We start from the raw sequence: 15,965 nt of genomic DNA on the forward strand, positions 1-15,965 counted from the left end.
TCTTTAACATTAATTTTGTCTTTTTTATTTATTTATCATTTCTTGGTTTTGCATCTTAAACAGTGAGCAATAGTTGAGCTTGTCCCAAAAATGATTAGAATCAAGTTTGGAGCTAATGCATGTACTCACCAGCAATATCTACTCTTCCAAATAAAATGGTGTTTATATGAAGTCATTAAAGCAATTTCACTAGCTGAGATAACCTAAATAAATCCTGCCCATGAAAATGATTAGGGTTTTTACTGACTTAATAGAAACACCATTTTAAAATAAAAAGCCCGTTAATCTCTTTGTTTCACGAGGCTCTTGTGATGTTGATTCACTTGGGAAACTTTGTTTAATGAAACCATTATTTGAATGGAGTGTTTGAAAATATAACAGCCATGATGTTTTGAAGTATATGTTGTTTGGAAATATATTAAAATATATTTTTAAAATTATTTTTAATATTATTATATCAAAATAATTTTAAAATATAAAACAAAATTAATTTTAAACAAAAATATTTTTAATTGCAATTTTAACCACATCTCTAAACATATCATTAATTCAAAAATTAAAAGTCTAGCTGATGCATATTGATTTTTTGAAAGAACCTTGCAATTCGGGAGCTGTAGCTTGACTGTAAATATGGTGGAGGTGATTACAACAATTTAATAACTATAAATATGGAGTTTATTTTACCCATGGCTGGAGATTGAACATAGTAGGACTCTTCAGCTGGAATTCTTTTGTTCATTCGTTCATTTAAAGGTTTTCTTTAGCAAAAGTTCATTTTAGCGATAGTAATCGGCAAAAAAGTTAATGGGAAATGTTTAAAAATAGGTTGAGAAAAATAAATTAAAAAAATACGAGAAATATCATATAAAACTATTTTTTTTATAGAATTTAAATATTATTTTTCTTATATAAAATTTAACATTAATAATTAAATAATAGATTATATATCTTGATTTATATTTATCTAATATTTTTTTAATTATCCTTATAATACACGCTAGGCCATGTATATGATTTTAAGTAGATTTTTAATGCAGTAAAAAATATATCATTATTATAAATGTGTTTTATTATGTCAAAATATTTTTAATAGGGAAACACAAAGGTACTGTTTACTTTTAATAAAAAAATTAAAAAAATACATGAATCAATAAACTAAAAAAGAGTTGTTAATGGTAATTAAATACTAAATGAAAATATAAATTTTATTTTAAAAAACATCAATAAGTATGCAAATACTTAATCTCAAAATTTTCTTTTTAGTTGATACATTTTTATTTTTATTTTATTTTAGAGGTTACTTTTTTCTTATCAAGTATAGATAATTTTTATTTTTATAAATTATCATAGTTTATTTATATCAAATATAAAATAAAAAAACTTAAAGATAAATTGTGGTAATATTTTTGAGACATTATAAAAATATAAAATAATTAAAACTATTATTTTTAAAAAGATGAATTAAACAATAGGCTAGTTTATTTTTTATTTTTAGTTTTTTCAGATATTAATACTTTAAAGAATTGTTTTTTAGAAGTTAAAATCATCCACTTGGTTCAACTGTATTAAAATGAAAAATTTAATATTTATATTCTTTAGTGTTTTAAAAATATTTGGAAATTTTATTTTTTTTTGTTTTAAATTTATATTTTTTAATATTTTTAAATTATTTTAATTATTTAATTTTAAAAATAAAAAATATTAATTTAATATATTTTTAAATAAAAAATATTTTTAAAAACAACTATTATAAAATAAATTTCGTTGTACTGACATTGATTTGAGGATACACAACCATCAACGGTGATGACAAAAAGGAGACCCAAGCCAAACAAGGCCTCTTCTTGCCATTCTCGGGGTCAAGATAAAAACAAGTACAAAATTAGAAAAAAAACAAAAACACGTGGCACTCGTGAACAACATAAAAGTTAAAACACACAGAGGTTTGCACATTGAATACAAAAAATAAAAAAAATAAAAAACATAGAGAGTGACCGTTTCCTCCACCTCATCAAAATCTGGTAGGCCGCCAACACTTGTATAGAAGAACACAAAAAAGAAAAAGAAAATCCAATTCAATTACACAATTTTTTTTTTTGGGCACTAATTCCACTTTATTGGGAAAATCAAATCCCATTAGCCTGCATCTACCATCGTCTCTCCTTTTTTCACATTTTTTTTGGCTTCCATTTTCTGTATATACGGTGGTTTTGCAGGCTAAAACGAGGTAATCTAGATACAATTTTGCTCTGAAATCCCCTCATCATTTATTTATTTATTTTTGATATTATTGGCAATTTTATGGTGAATTTTCTATAAAAATGCAACACAGTATATTCACAACAATGCGTAGCTTAAAACTCTCGGAAGGATGTAAAGCAACTCAAGTTTATGCTTTCAATCCAACCGGTGGACAAGCCGGTGGCGGTGGTTATGGCGGTAAAGTTGGAGGGAAGTTCTTACAACATCTACAAGATCTAAGAGCTAATTCAATTCGGACGAAATCGAGTCGAAATTCCCATCCACCGACTAACCATAACCAAACGACAAGAACAAATGTCTCTGTCGAAAGTTTATTGCCAGCTGGTCTTCCGACCGTTGATCTCATCGAGCCAAGGATTGAGCCTTGTCTTAAATCTGTGGATTTCGTCGAATCATTAGCTGATGTCTATACAAAAGTCCAGAATTCTTCGCAACTGGAGAAATCAGACAGATTTCTTGAGCAATGTGCGGTGTTTAAGGGTTTGTCTGATCCGAAATTGTTTCGGAATAGTCTAAGGAGTGCGAGGCAGCATGCTGTGGATGTGCATTCCAAGGTTGTTTTGGCTTCGTGGTTGAAGTTTGAGAGGAGGGAGGATGAATTGATTGGTTTGTCGGCTATGGATTGCTGTGGAAGAAATTTAGAATGTCCTAGGGCCTGTTTGATGTTGGGATATGATCCCGACTCAGTGAAGGATCCTTGCGTGTGTTTAAGATGGCAGCCGGAGGAGGATGTTTTGATGGGGGATGAAGAATACTTGACTTTTGATGCTGATGAGGATGGTGGTGGTGATGATGGATGTGATATGTCATTTTGCATTGGTGATGATGAAATTAGATGTGTAAGATATAATGTGGCATCACTTTCTAGACCTTTTAGAGCAATGCTGTATGGGGAGTTTAAGGAATCGAGGAGGGAGAAGATAAATTTTACGCAGAATGGGATATCGGCAGAGGGAATGAGTGGGGCGATGGTGTTTAGCCAGACGAAAAGATTGGGCACGTTTGGTCCAAAGATTGTTTTGGAGATTCTTTCTTTGGCAAACAGGTTTTGCTGTGAGGAATTGAAGTCAGCTTGCGATGCTCATTTGGCATCCTTGGTTTGTGATATGGAGAGTGCCGTGATTCTAATTGAGTATGGATTGGAGGAGGGTGCAAACCTTTTGGTGGCAGCTTGTTTACAGTTGTTTTTGAGAGAGCTTCAATTTTCAATGAACAATCCTTATGTGATGCGACTGTTGTGTGGATCTGAGGGCAGGGAGAGATTGGCTTCAGTTGGCCATTCTTCATTTTTGTTGTATTATTTTCTGAGCCAGATTGCTATGGAGGAAGAGATGAAATCTAACAACACTGTGATGCTTTTGGAGAGACTGGGAGAATGTGCCACCGAAGATTGGCAGAAACAGCTTGCCTATCACCTTTTAGGTGTTGTTATGCTCGAAAGAAAAGAGTACAAAGATGCCCAGAATTGGTTTGAAGAAGCAGTCGAAGCAGGTCATATATACTCGTCGGTGGGTGTTGCAAGGGCTAAATACCATCGAGGCCACAAGTATTCAGCATACAAGATGATGAACTCGCTGATATCTGATCATTCACCAGTTGGTTGGATGTATCAAGAGAGGTCTTTGTATTGTACTGGGAAGGAAAAATTGATGGATTTGAACACAGCTACTGAATTGGATCCAACACTTCCATTCCCATACAAGTGTCGGGCTGTTTTGTTGGTGCAGGAGGACAAACTTGAACCAGCCATCTCAGAACTCAATAAAATTATTGGTTTCAAGGTCTCTCCTGATTGCCTTGAATTACGGGCATGGATTTCTATGGCATTGGAGGATTTTGAAGGGGCTCTCAGAGATGTCCGGGCACTTTTGACTTTGGATCCAAATCACATGATGTTTTATGGGAAGAAGCATGGTGACCAACTAGTAGAACTCCTCTGTCCCTTTGTTCAGCAATACAGTCAGGCAGACTGCTGGATGCAACTGTATGATAGATGGTCCTCTGTTGATGATATAGGCTCCCTAGCTGTCGTACACCAAATGCTGGCAAATGGCCCCTGGAAGAGCCTTCTACGGTTCAGACAATCTCTCCTCCTTTTACGGTGATAATTCATAAATCTTACCAATGCTTTGCTTAACTGTATTAATCAGCTCTAATTCTTTCTGTTCATAATGCATTTTGTGCGCTAGCAAGACATGCTATTTGAAGTTTTCTAATTGACACCATGTACTTTCATCATTCTAGCTACAAGTTCATGTCAACGCACTGGGCTTGAACTTAAATCCATCTTCTATTTCCATAATACTTGTATTCAATCTTGCAATTACAGAAATTGTTGGTAGACTTATATTGCATATGTGCAGAACTTATATTGACTTAAATTGTTTGATGCAACATTTTTTGTAATTAAATAATTGAAACATGATACTGCAGACTTTACACACAAGCATCAAGGTGGTCTAGCATTCATATCCATAGAATGGACTCCAATGGTCATGCATGGAACTGCGATGATATGATTGGTAGATGTAATTCAAAACATCAACCACTGTCCCATCTCCTCCATACCTGCTTTCCTTCCATGACTCCCCTACAGTCCAACATAACATAAAGTAGGTGTATATAAGGTGGAAAAGCAATGAAGAAAAAAACATGGATAATGTTTGCAAGTAATTATGGTCATGGAGGAGGATACAGCTAATGCAACAGTGGTTGCCACTGGAAGCTCTTGCTTAATATTTTATTCTATCATCTTATGATGTGCACTCAGTTGTCTGTTGATGTAGGAAAGATTGAATTTCTATTCAAAGAAGCACTTTGTGATGAGCCAACGTTTAAAAAGTGTAGTATTCTGGAGCTCAGAGTTCATAAGAGAAAGGGGTCTAGGACGGTAATAACATTATTGGAATTTCTGGGCAGCAACTTAACACAGAGATCGAGGTTTTCCTTAAATGGTTTAATTAGCATGGAAAGAGTTCAAAAATATGTAGGAATATAAGTTAACACTGATTTAATGATGGGAAGAGTTTAAAGGCTAATTAAAGAGAAAAAAGAAGGGAAATTGGTGGCTATTCTGATTCCCTATGAACAAGAACAATATCTGAAGTGCTGTAGTGAAGGAAAAACAAGAACAGGCAACTTAGAGAAAAGAGAAGTGAAAATGCTCTACTCCTGCATACCTTCCAAAATCAAATCAATATTTTCATAGTTTCATTATCGAAATCCTTATTTGTGTGACTTTGTTTTTAATGAAGTGGTCCTGGACCACTGACCTCGGTTAGAAGCTAGGAAGGATTCCAAATTTGTGCTGAAACTGCAAAAGCAAAGACAGAAGATTTATGGAAAGATGTATTTCTTTGTCATGAAAGGTTGTAATAAGATCTATCGTCAGAGTTTAGAACCTGTAACTATGTGATGGAAACTTTTCCTTTTTCTTGACATCTAAAGCATTAATCACTACTTTTCATTAGTAAGGTTTTCATGCTAATATATATTAATGGTTTGGTTACAAGTTAATGTTTTCGTATTCAAGTGTTAAGTGTTCTTCTGGTCCTTTTTCTGTCACTTTTTTCCATCTCCTGGTCCCTTTGTCATGGATGTTAAGTATCTAGGAAAAAAGGAAATAGAAAAGACAATGTCTGTGTGATATATTCACAATTGCTATTAATGTGGATAACTGAGTCTAGGATACAGAAGAGTTTCTTATCCGCCAAACCTTATTCTTTTTGGACTGTTCTAAATATTTTATTATATCTATATTAATGGAACCTTTTGTTTCTCAATGGTATAGGCTAAATTGTCAAAAGGCTGCAATGCGTAGTTTGCGGTTGGCTAGAAATTATTCTACTTCCGACCATGAAAGACTTGTCTATGAAGGATGGATCTTGTATGACACTGGAAATCATGAAGAAGCACTATCCAAGGCCAAGGAGTCTATTTCAATTAAGAGATCATTTGAAGCTTTTTTCCTTAAAGCATATGCTTTAGCAGATTCAAGTCTTGATCCTGGGTCCTCAAAGTATGTTATTCAACTTTTGGAGGAAGCTCTTAGGTGCCCTTCAGATGGTCTTCGGAAAGGACAAGTGAGTAACAACTTTGATGCAATTCTATTGCTCTGAATGCACCGCAATATTGTTTAAGTTGGGTAATTTTGCCATTCTCCAGGCACTGAACAATCTTGGGAGTGTATATGTTGATTGTGAGAAGTTGGATCTTGCTGCTGACTGTTACATGAATGCACTTGAGATCAAGCATACAAGAGCACATCAGGGTTTGGCACGTGTACATCACCTAAAAAATCAAAGGAAAGCAGCATATGATGAGATGACAAAACTGATAGAAAAAGCTAGGAATAATGCTTCAGCTTATGAGAAGCGTTCAGAGTATTGTGATCGTGAGATGGCAAAAAGTGATCTTAGCATGGCAACACAACTAGATCCACTAAGAACATATCCATACAGACACAGGGCAGCAGGTAAGCTCCATGACAACATCTACTTTCTTTGAGATTGTTATTCACAATCATTTATCAATGATTATGCTATAAATCTTGGAAATGTGAACTAACCACTGAAACTATGAAACTTTGGGTGTTGAAGTTGCAGAGATATTCTAATTCTTAACTTAAAATTGTTAAACATCATTGACTAGAGGACTGAGTGTAGTCCTGTTAGAGATTCTTTGCCTGATAGAGTGGTCTTAATTGTATCCTTTCAGCTTCCTGTTGAAGTATTCCCTCTGGTCATCTTGAAACTAGTTTTCATTAAAAAAGAAGAAGAAAGAACAGAGAAATAGTCACCACTGTTAGGCTGATTTCGTTGGAGAAAGATTTCGGCATTTGACAAAATTTCAGTTGCTTGTGTAGTTTGCTAGAGGTTTAATAGATCTCAATTTTTGTTTGAAGAGATCTGCATCTCGAGATCGTAAGCCTTTTCAACTAAAAAACTGTTTTCACCTTGTTGAGACATTTGTTTAATCTATGATCTTGTCATAGAAATAGAAATTTGTGGCTCCTTAATTATTTAAAATCCAGTCTCCCACTCTGAGCTTTTAATAAATGGTTGGCTTCAAAGCACATCCTCCTGCCTAAATTGTCCTTATTGATCTAACTGTAGGGTGCTTGACTAGAATGACTGGGGTTCAAAGTTGTCTGATTAGATGGGATTACATCTATAGTTAAACGTCAGATTAGTTGAATGATGGACTTTTCTAGGCAAAGGAAGTACACTATTTGTTTGTATTGAAGAATGCATGCTCTTGAATGCTGCTCTGATATGCTTCTGAAGTATGCATGACCATGTTCCTTGTTTTTTGTTTATTCCATGCTACAGTTTCAGGTCATCTTGATTAATATTAGCATAATCAGATGAAAAGCACTTGATTTTTGCTTAAAAGTTATTAGAAGAAAGTTAGTTTGGTTTTTATTTCTTCTTCTTTCAGAATACATGTTTTCTGTTGACTTTAAAGTTGAGCTGGTCATATTTTGGCTTAAGGCTAATGATCTAACTGAAAAATACTTTTATATTAAACTATTGGGATTATCATTGCATATTAAACCATTGGGATTATCATTGCATTTTGTGTAGTTGGAATTCAGTGTGGATTATGTGAGTGAATACACATTTAATTATAAACTACTAAGACTAATTCTGTGTCATTTCAGTTTTAATGGATGACCACAAAGAAGCGGAAGCCATAAAAGAGCTTACAAGGGTCATAGCTTTCAAGCCAGACTTGCAGCTGCTGCATCTTCGAGCAGCATTTTATGATTCAATGGGTGATAATGGCTCCACCCTTCGAGACTGTGAAGCAGCTCTCTGTCTTGATCCCAATCACAAAGGTACCATTGAGCTCTATAAGAGAATACGGCAGGGTAATGAACAAGAAAAATGAGAACCAGAAGTCCATGCTTGTATCTTTAGTATCTGGGCAATCACATCATTGCCACCACATTTTCTTATATTTGGTGCTAGAAAGGCCAGTTTTCCTAGGGTTTTTTTTTGGATTTTATCCATAGATACACAGACATCCCAGTGTCCTTTTCGTGAAAGGAATTTCAGCAGAGGAAGAAAGGGATAATTTGAATTTAACAAGAAAGGGGTTGTAGAAAGTGGGATAGCTTGTAAATGTATGTGATATCCTGCCACTGCCCCATATTTCACTTCAGCAAAGATTGAAATGAGTGTATCATTGTTGAAAGAAACATGCACATGAATGGCAGCGTATGCTGAAGTCTGCCTTGTTAAGAGGCTTACGGATTAACTGATTTTTGCTGAAGTCATACTGTAGTGTCTATTGTTCTTTGTGCTTCACAATTTTCTCATAAAATTCATACCCAATTTTCCACGTCTCTGTTTCAGTACTTATTTACTTCCTTTTTCTTCATACTTTTCAAGGAATGTATCAGATTTTAGACTCTAGAACATCTAGAAATCATTGCAAGATAAATTATTTCTCAAAACTCAGTAGCCATAAAGTTCGATATGCCAGTTAGGATCATTAATTGTTGAAATTAACACAAATGGAGCTGAACTACTATGGCGATCCTACCTTTTGCCTGTGAACATTTCATAAGGTGGAGATTAGGGAGCAACGTATTGATGTTAATCGTCCCAGAAAGTGAACTTAAACCTGCCACTCTTAACGACTAGGCGGCCACACTGGTAATATAGAAATTTATTGTGCAACAAATTCACTGGCTGCTTTGCAGGATACTAGAGATAGGATTCGATTTTGTTGGGAACAATCTCCTGGCAACCCCACGGATAGGGATAGAAATGATATCCATGAAGCAGAAACTCCTCTGCGGACGCTCCCACATGCAGTTGTCATCTACAAAAAGCAGCAGCAAAAAACGGTGATCACAATTGTATCGTCAACTTGATGATCATGATGATGGTTGTGATGCTGATGTTGATGACGACGATAATGGTGGAAAGGTTGATGTGTTTTCAAATGCTATTATCATTGACAGAAGCAGTAGATATTGCTCAGAAATCTGTGGAAGGGCACGGATTAGACAGGCTAAATTTAGATAGTGTGGACTCAGCTGAAAACTGGTCTCTAAATTTCCCGATGGAGCGGTTTCTTCCAGATATCACTGCATATCTGCGCTCTGAGCGTTGAATAATTCTGATAAGAAGCTTCCCTATCCATACAATTATTCAGAGGAGTACGTTTCAAGAACAGTCGGACGATCATATCCTTCACATAAAGGCTGTGGCCTAGAAGTTCTACTCCCATGGTGCATGGAGCACAAGCTCTGTGGCTTAAAGAGTTTCTTGAGACAAGTCTCACCAAAAGTTCATCCTCCATATTGTTCTACAAAATAAAATAGAAAGGGTACTCACCCAAAAAAGAAAAAAATAATAATCTCCAAATCAGATAGAAACCCAAAAAAAATAATGTAAAGCAGTTCATGAGTGAACCGGCCACTCTCCATCCCCAAAAGGAAAGCCCAATCAAGCCCATTGAATTTAAACGTTGACACGCGTGCCACATGACTCACACATGAGAGAATTCAAAAAAGCCAGGGATTTTGAAGTCGGGCAGCACTGGGGCAGACAAAAAAACACCTGCCCGTTGTTTTTCCCTTTTTCCACGCTATCATTTCCTCGTGGCTCCCGCTTCTTCATTCCATTCGAAAATAACAACGACAACGGCAATAACATTTCTTCCAAAACCCTGAAATCAATCAATCGAACAGTTTCTTCATTGAAGTCTGTCTCTCCCTTCCCTCTCTTCGTTTCCACTTCTCTCCAGCTTCAACAACGAAAGAGCAGGTCACGCTTTTTTAGTGCTGACGGTTTCCCTCTGATTTAAGGTATTACTTTATTTTTATTTCTGTTTTTTTATTCTACCACTCGATCTTCTGTGAGGGATTTTTTATGGTTTTACTGTGAGGGCTCCTTTTCTGTTTTTCGTTAGTCGACTGTGCATTTTTTCTTGTTTCGTGCATTTTTTGGCAGTATTTGAGTGTGTAATTTTGGAAGGAAATCAATGCTGTTTCATTTTTATTGTTTTAATTGAGTGAATGAGATTAAAGAAGTAGTTGGAGTTTTTTTTTTGTTGGGTAATTTTATTATTTGATCAAGCATTTGCTGTTCGAAGAAGATTGTCTATTTAGCATATACTTCTTTTTAATAACCCAAGTTTATGAATATGTATATGGTGGCAGAAGGCTGTGACTTTCTGTTATTTGATCTGATTTTGCCAAAATCAGTTCGTCTGGACTGTCATGATTACTTGCCTAAATCTGCTACAATCTATTTTTTTTATTCCTGTGGTAATTGAAGTAAGATATCGTTGGGACTGCTTGATTAGTCTTGTTGATAGTTAAATATGTAGGATCTACATATCATATTTTATATGTAATGAATGTGTGCATATTTTGTAATGGATTTAGGATTTTGTACTGCCTTTGTTTTCATAGGTTATGGGGCATTCCTGTAATTAATATTTTGTAATCTGTTTCTCAAAATCTCTCCTAAACATTCCATTTGTTTATGGTTTGGTTCTGGTTATGATTTTATCTGTTTATTAGCTCGATTTTCAATATAATTTATAAGTTATTGAAATTATTATGGTATCATATAGATGGAACTGAATGTGTTATCTTGTTGATGGATCCGTTGATGTTTATTGATGTAGATTCTACCATGTGCATATACTGTCATGGTATAGAATAATTTGGTTTCACCCGTTTTTACAACTCTCAGGGTTTGATTGCATTTAATGTTTTTATCTTTCTTTTCTCATTCCATTCTGTTGTTTACCAAGTTCTTCAATTATTCATTTTGCTGTTGTTTGATTTATTGTTACTACTTTCACTGATAGGACTTCGTGTTGTTTTCTCTTGCAGTGTTGAAAGCAATGGCATTGGAGATCACTCCGTTTCTATTGGCTGCCCAATCACCGGATGCAAATATCCGTACGCAGGCAGAGGCCAGTCTTAGGCAGTTCCAAGAGCAGAACTTGCCCCTTTTCCTTCTATCCTTGTCAGTGGAGCTTGCAAACAATGTAAAGCCTTTAGAATCACGTAAATTGGCTGGTATTGTTCTTAAAAACTCCTTAGATGCTAAAGATTCTGTGAGAAAGGAACATCTTGTTCAACAATGGATGGCAATTGAAAAATCTATCAAATCACAAATCAAAGACTCACTCTTGAGAACGCTTGGGTCATCTGCATCGGAAGCAAGGCACACTTCTGCCCAAGTAATTGCAAAAGTTGCTTCCATTGAGATTCCACGGAAGCAGTGGCCTGAGCTCATCGGATCATTACTTAATAATATGACCCAGCAAGATAGTCCTGCAGCTTTGAAACAGGGGACCCTGGAAACTCTTGGATATGTCTGTGAGGTGATATCGCATCAGGATCTTGTGCAGGATGAAGTTAACTCTGTTCTCACTGCTGTTGTCCAAGGCATGAACCTTGCTGAACACAGTCATGAAGTACGTCTTGCAGCAACAAAGGCCTTGTATAATGCATTAGATTTTGCCCAGACCAACTTTGACAATGAAATGGAGCGCAATTACATCATGAAGGTGGTATGTGAAACAGCAATTTCCAAAGAGGCTGAAATCAGGCAGGCTGTTTTCGAGTGTCTTGTTTCTATAGCATCAACATACTATGAGGTGCTTGAACCTTATATGCAGACCCTCTTCCAGCTAACATCAAATGCTGTGAAAGGGGATGAAGAGAGTGTTGCCCTCCAAGCAATTGAATTCTGGAGCTCCATCTGCGATGAAGAGATAGAGCTTCAAGAATATCGGACTGTTGAAGGTGGGGATTCTGGGTCTGCTCATTCACGCTTCATAGAAAAGGCCCTCCCATATCTTGTTCCTTTGTTGTTGGATACTATGTTGAAACAGGAGGATCAGGATCAGGATGATAGCATTTGGAATATATCCATGGCGGGGGGCACCTGTCTTGGTCTTGTTGCTAGAACTGTCGGGGATTCTATTGTGAAACTTGTAATGCCCTTTGTCGAGGGTAATATTCTTAAGCCAGATTGGCATTGTCGCGAGGCAGCCACATATGCATTTGGCTCAATTCTAGAAGGCCCTAGCGTTGAAACATTGGGTCCACTTGTTACTAATGGCTTGGGTTTTCTGCTTAATGCAATGAGGGATAAAAATAATAATGTCAAGGACACACCTGCCTGGACGCTTAGTCGTATATTTGAGTTTTTGCACTGTCCTGCCAGTGGATTTTCTGTGATTTCCCTGGAGAAGCTGGAAAGAATTGTAACTGTCTTGCTGGAGAGTATTAATGATGCTCCAAATGTCGCTGAAAAGGTTTGTGGGGCAATCTATTACCTTGCACAGGGATATGAAGATGCTGGAACAAATTCCTCGCATCTAACTCAACACATCCCTAGGATTATCTCTGAACTTCTCAAAACTGCTGAGCGGACAGATGGGAGCGACTTTAAGCTTAGGACTTCTGCTTATGAGACATTGAACGAGGTTGTTAGGTCTTCCAATGTTGTGGAGACATCACTAATTATTTTGGAGCTGCTCAAAAGCATCTTGCATAAGTTGGGGCAGACACTAGAGCTTCAAATTGTCTCATCAGATGATAGAGAGAAGCAAGGGGACTTGCAAGCTTCCCTTTGTGCTGTTATCCAGGTGATCATCCAAAAGCTTAGCAGCACTGATGAGACCAAGCCCAGTATACTTCAGGCAGCAGATCCAATTATGTTTCTGTTCCTCAGGGTTTTTGCTTGCCGCAGCTCTACTGTGCATGAGGAAGCAATGCTTGCAATTGGTGCACTGGCTCATGCCTCTGGTCCAGAATTCGAGAAGTATATGCCTGAGTTATACAAATACCTGGAGATGGGACTACAGAATTTTGAGGAGTACGAGGTTTGTGCCATCACAGTTGGGGTGATCGGTGACATTTGCCGTGCACTGGAGGACAAGGTTTTACCATACTGTGATGGGATCATGAACCATCTTGTCTGCAATCTCCAAAGTGCTGAACTCAACCGGTCGGTCAAGCCTCCCATATTCTCCTGCTTTGGGGACATTGCTCTTGCTATAGGCGAGCAATTCTCCAAGTACATTGAGCCTACAGTAGCAATGATGCGGAGTGCTGCTGAGGTCTGTGCTCAGATGGACAATAGTGATGAGGAGTTGATGGATTATGGCAACCAGCTTAAGCGTAGCATATTTGAAGCTTATTCTGGTATTCTTCAGGGATTCAAAGATTCCAAGCCTGAGTTGATGCTGCCACATGCTGGTCACCTTTTCCAGTTCATAGAATTGGTTTTCAGAGAGAAATATAGGTATCTTGTCCTCTTTCATTTCTTTGCTTCCACTGCTTCCTTCCCCTTCACTCTCATATATATATATATATATACACACTGCATTTATTTGTTCACATCTAATATTCTGTTCCTTGTTGTGCAGGGATGAGAGTGTTACAAAAGCAGCAGTTGCGGTGATGGGTGATCTGGCAGATGCCCTTGGTCCAAACACGAAAATACTGTTTAAAGACAAAGCATTCTGCGTTCAATTCCTCGGCGAGTGTCTTCAATCTGAAGATGAACATCTCAAAGAGACTGCAAATTGGAGCCATGTGATGATTGCTCGTGTTGTTTCATGAGATGGAGCTAAAGTTGTTTATGGTCATTGATTGCTTCATCTAGAGAATAGGCACCTTTTTTCCCCGCTCTCTCCTCATCTAGCTTTGGTAGGCTGTGAGGGATCCCAGAAAGAAATGAGGTCATCTATCCATGTGCAAGCATGGTAGAACTCTGGTTCTGTTAATGTATCCACTAATCGGTGGTCTGTTGAGTCCTTTTACAGTCCTTTTTCTCTTGCTACATGCTCACGAATCATTCTGTAATTGCTTCATTCTTCTATGCAATGAACTCCGAGTTTGAATCAACGTGGTGTTGTGGGTTTCAGCAATCTCTAAAAATTACTTAAAATTGAGATTTTAGGGTTATTTTCAAATTGAAATTTCATTTGGTGAACATATGTATATTCGGTTTTCAGTGATTATAATACACTGAATAATTCACAACATAGACCAGTGCAGTATTTGGTAAGGCAGAATGAAATGGGATAAATTAAAATCACGGAGCTTAGGGCCTCACTTTAAATGATTGAATGCGTTTAAAATTATGATTGTAATATTAGTTTAAAGTATTTTTTATTTAGAAATATATTAAAATATTTTTTATTTTTTAAAAATTATTTTTAATATTAACACATTAAAACAACCTAAAAACATAAAATAAAATTTATTTTAATTTTTTTTTATGAAAACACTCTTTTATTGCCCAACCTAAAAACATAAAATAAAATTTTATTTTAAATAATTTATTTTAATTTTTTTTTTTTATGAAAACACTCTTTTATTGCTATTAATTTATGTGACATGGGAAGTTTAAGTGACGTTCTACTTTGTATTTTTTCCTTTATATATATGTATGTATGTATGTATGAATGCAATTCACGGGTGGACAGTTATTTTTAAAAATTAAACTACGAAAGAAAACTCGTCGATTTAATATCATTAATCAACAGCACATTTACATGTACGCAAATGATAGAATTTAAAGCAGGAATATTCCCTCCCCTGTTGATTTCTTGATTTCTTAGCATTTGACTATTACAGGCTAAGATACGAGCTCATTTCTCATTCTACTTTGAACCAGATAGAGATAACCGCCACATCTAGCACTTTTGGTAAAGCCTTGCAAGTTCAATTCAGAACAAAAATCATGAGATTGATGCATTACACAGTCAAGATCAATTTCCTGTTCTGCATGATTGGGAAAAGAAAGAAAATTAAATAACCCTTTTCAGTGCACATAATCTACTTTTGGTAGAATGGAACTAGAACTATAAGCTGCTAGTATGGAATTACAAACTAAAGCTAAAAAAGCCGATGATGATGAAGAAATAAATGGAAGATGGATTCCGCTATCTGCCGGCATCTATAAAACTTGAAGTCATTTGACCGATGGAAGATGAAGGATATGATCCTGTGATAGTGTTACTGGAAACCGAAACTTCCATAAATTTTGTGCTCCCACGCAGGGAATCAGGAGAGCCCAAATCATCAATTACAGGAAGCTTATCTTCCCAGTTAAGATACCGTATAACTTGTCTCACGGTTGGCCTGGCTTTAGGTTTGCGATGAGAACAAAGAAGACCCAACCCCAGTACCAACTCCATTTCTTTGACCACGAATGCATAGTTCAGCTTTGGATCAGCTGCATCAATAATTCTACCCATTCGATGGTATTCAATCACTGAATCTATCAGAATGAAGTTACCAGTTTCAACGGGTTTTCTGCCACAAGCCACTTCAAGAAGCAAAATACCGTATGCATACACATCGGAGCTAGTAGAAGACTGACCAGTGCGTTTCAATTCAGGTGCAAGATACCCTATCGTGCCAACAATATTTGTGGTGTGCGACATCGTGCCATGATCATACAACCTGGCTAGACCAAAGTCACCTAGCCGCCCGTTCATTTCTGCATCTATCAAGACATTGCCTGACTTGACATCTCAGTGAATCACCACTTGCTCCCATTCCTCATGCAAATACAAAAGCCCTGTGTTGGGTGTGGACACAACATGGTTGGTGGTAGCCATGTTAGACATGGCTAAAGTCAATGGTGTTTGCATGGTGGGTGTCTAACCAAAGAAATTGTTGCCCACCATTGTTGACTAAAGAAGAA

General features: G+C 36.5%; 3 protein-coding genes across 4 annotated transcripts in view; 2 read left to right on the forward strand and 1 right to left on the reverse strand.

Annotated features, from left to right (window-relative positions):
- Nucleotides 1–1,975: 1,975 nt before the first annotated feature.
- Nucleotides 1,976–8,607, forward strand: LOC105121912 (ethylene-overproduction protein 1-like). The gene is made up of 4 exons (XM_011020772.1): nucleotides 1,976–4,363; nucleotides 6,053–6,344; nucleotides 6,427–6,736; nucleotides 7,925–8,607. Exons 1-4 carry the CDS (start codon nucleotides 2,322–2,324, stop codon nucleotides 8,152–8,154), a joined length of 2,874 nt encoding a protein of 957 aa, XP_011019074.1. The 5' UTR covers nucleotides 1,976–2,321; the 3' UTR covers nucleotides 8,155–8,607.
- Nucleotides 8,608–9,820: 1,213 nt separating this feature from the next.
- On the forward strand, nucleotides 9,821–14,175 carry LOC105121913 (importin subunit beta-1-like). Of its 2 annotated transcripts, none has more exons than XM_011020774.1 (3): nucleotides 9,821–10,066; nucleotides 11,123–13,550; nucleotides 13,675–14,175. In XM_011020774.1, the coding sequence occupies exons 2-3, from the start codon at nucleotides 11,134–11,136 to the stop codon at nucleotides 13,868–13,870; spliced, it is 2,613 nt and encodes an 870-aa protein (XP_011019076.1). In that variant the 5' UTR covers nucleotides 9,821–10,066; nucleotides 11,123–11,133; the 3' UTR covers nucleotides 13,871–14,175. The 2 variants fall into 2 exon arrangements, with proteins under 2 accessions (XP_011019076.1, XP_011019075.1); XM_011020773.1 differs by having other exon boundaries at nucleotides 9,822–10,084.
- Nucleotides 14,176–14,776: 601 nt separating this feature from the next.
- Nucleotides 14,777–15,965, reverse strand: part of LOC105121914 (lectin-domain containing receptor kinase VI.3-like) — a 7,501-nt gene continuing 6,312 nt past the window's right edge. The window contains 1 exon segment of the mRNA XM_011020775.1: nucleotides 14,777–15,150. The gene's annotated coding sequence lies outside the window, so the exon portion shown is untranslated.

The sequence above is a fragment of the Populus euphratica genome, unplaced genomic scaffold (genome assembly GCF_000495115.2).
Source record: "Populus euphratica unplaced genomic scaffold, PopEup_1.0 scaffold46.1, whole genome shotgun sequence".
In the NCBI taxonomy this organism is placed as follows: Eukaryota; Viridiplantae; Streptophyta; class Magnoliopsida; order Malpighiales; family Salicaceae; genus Populus; species Populus euphratica.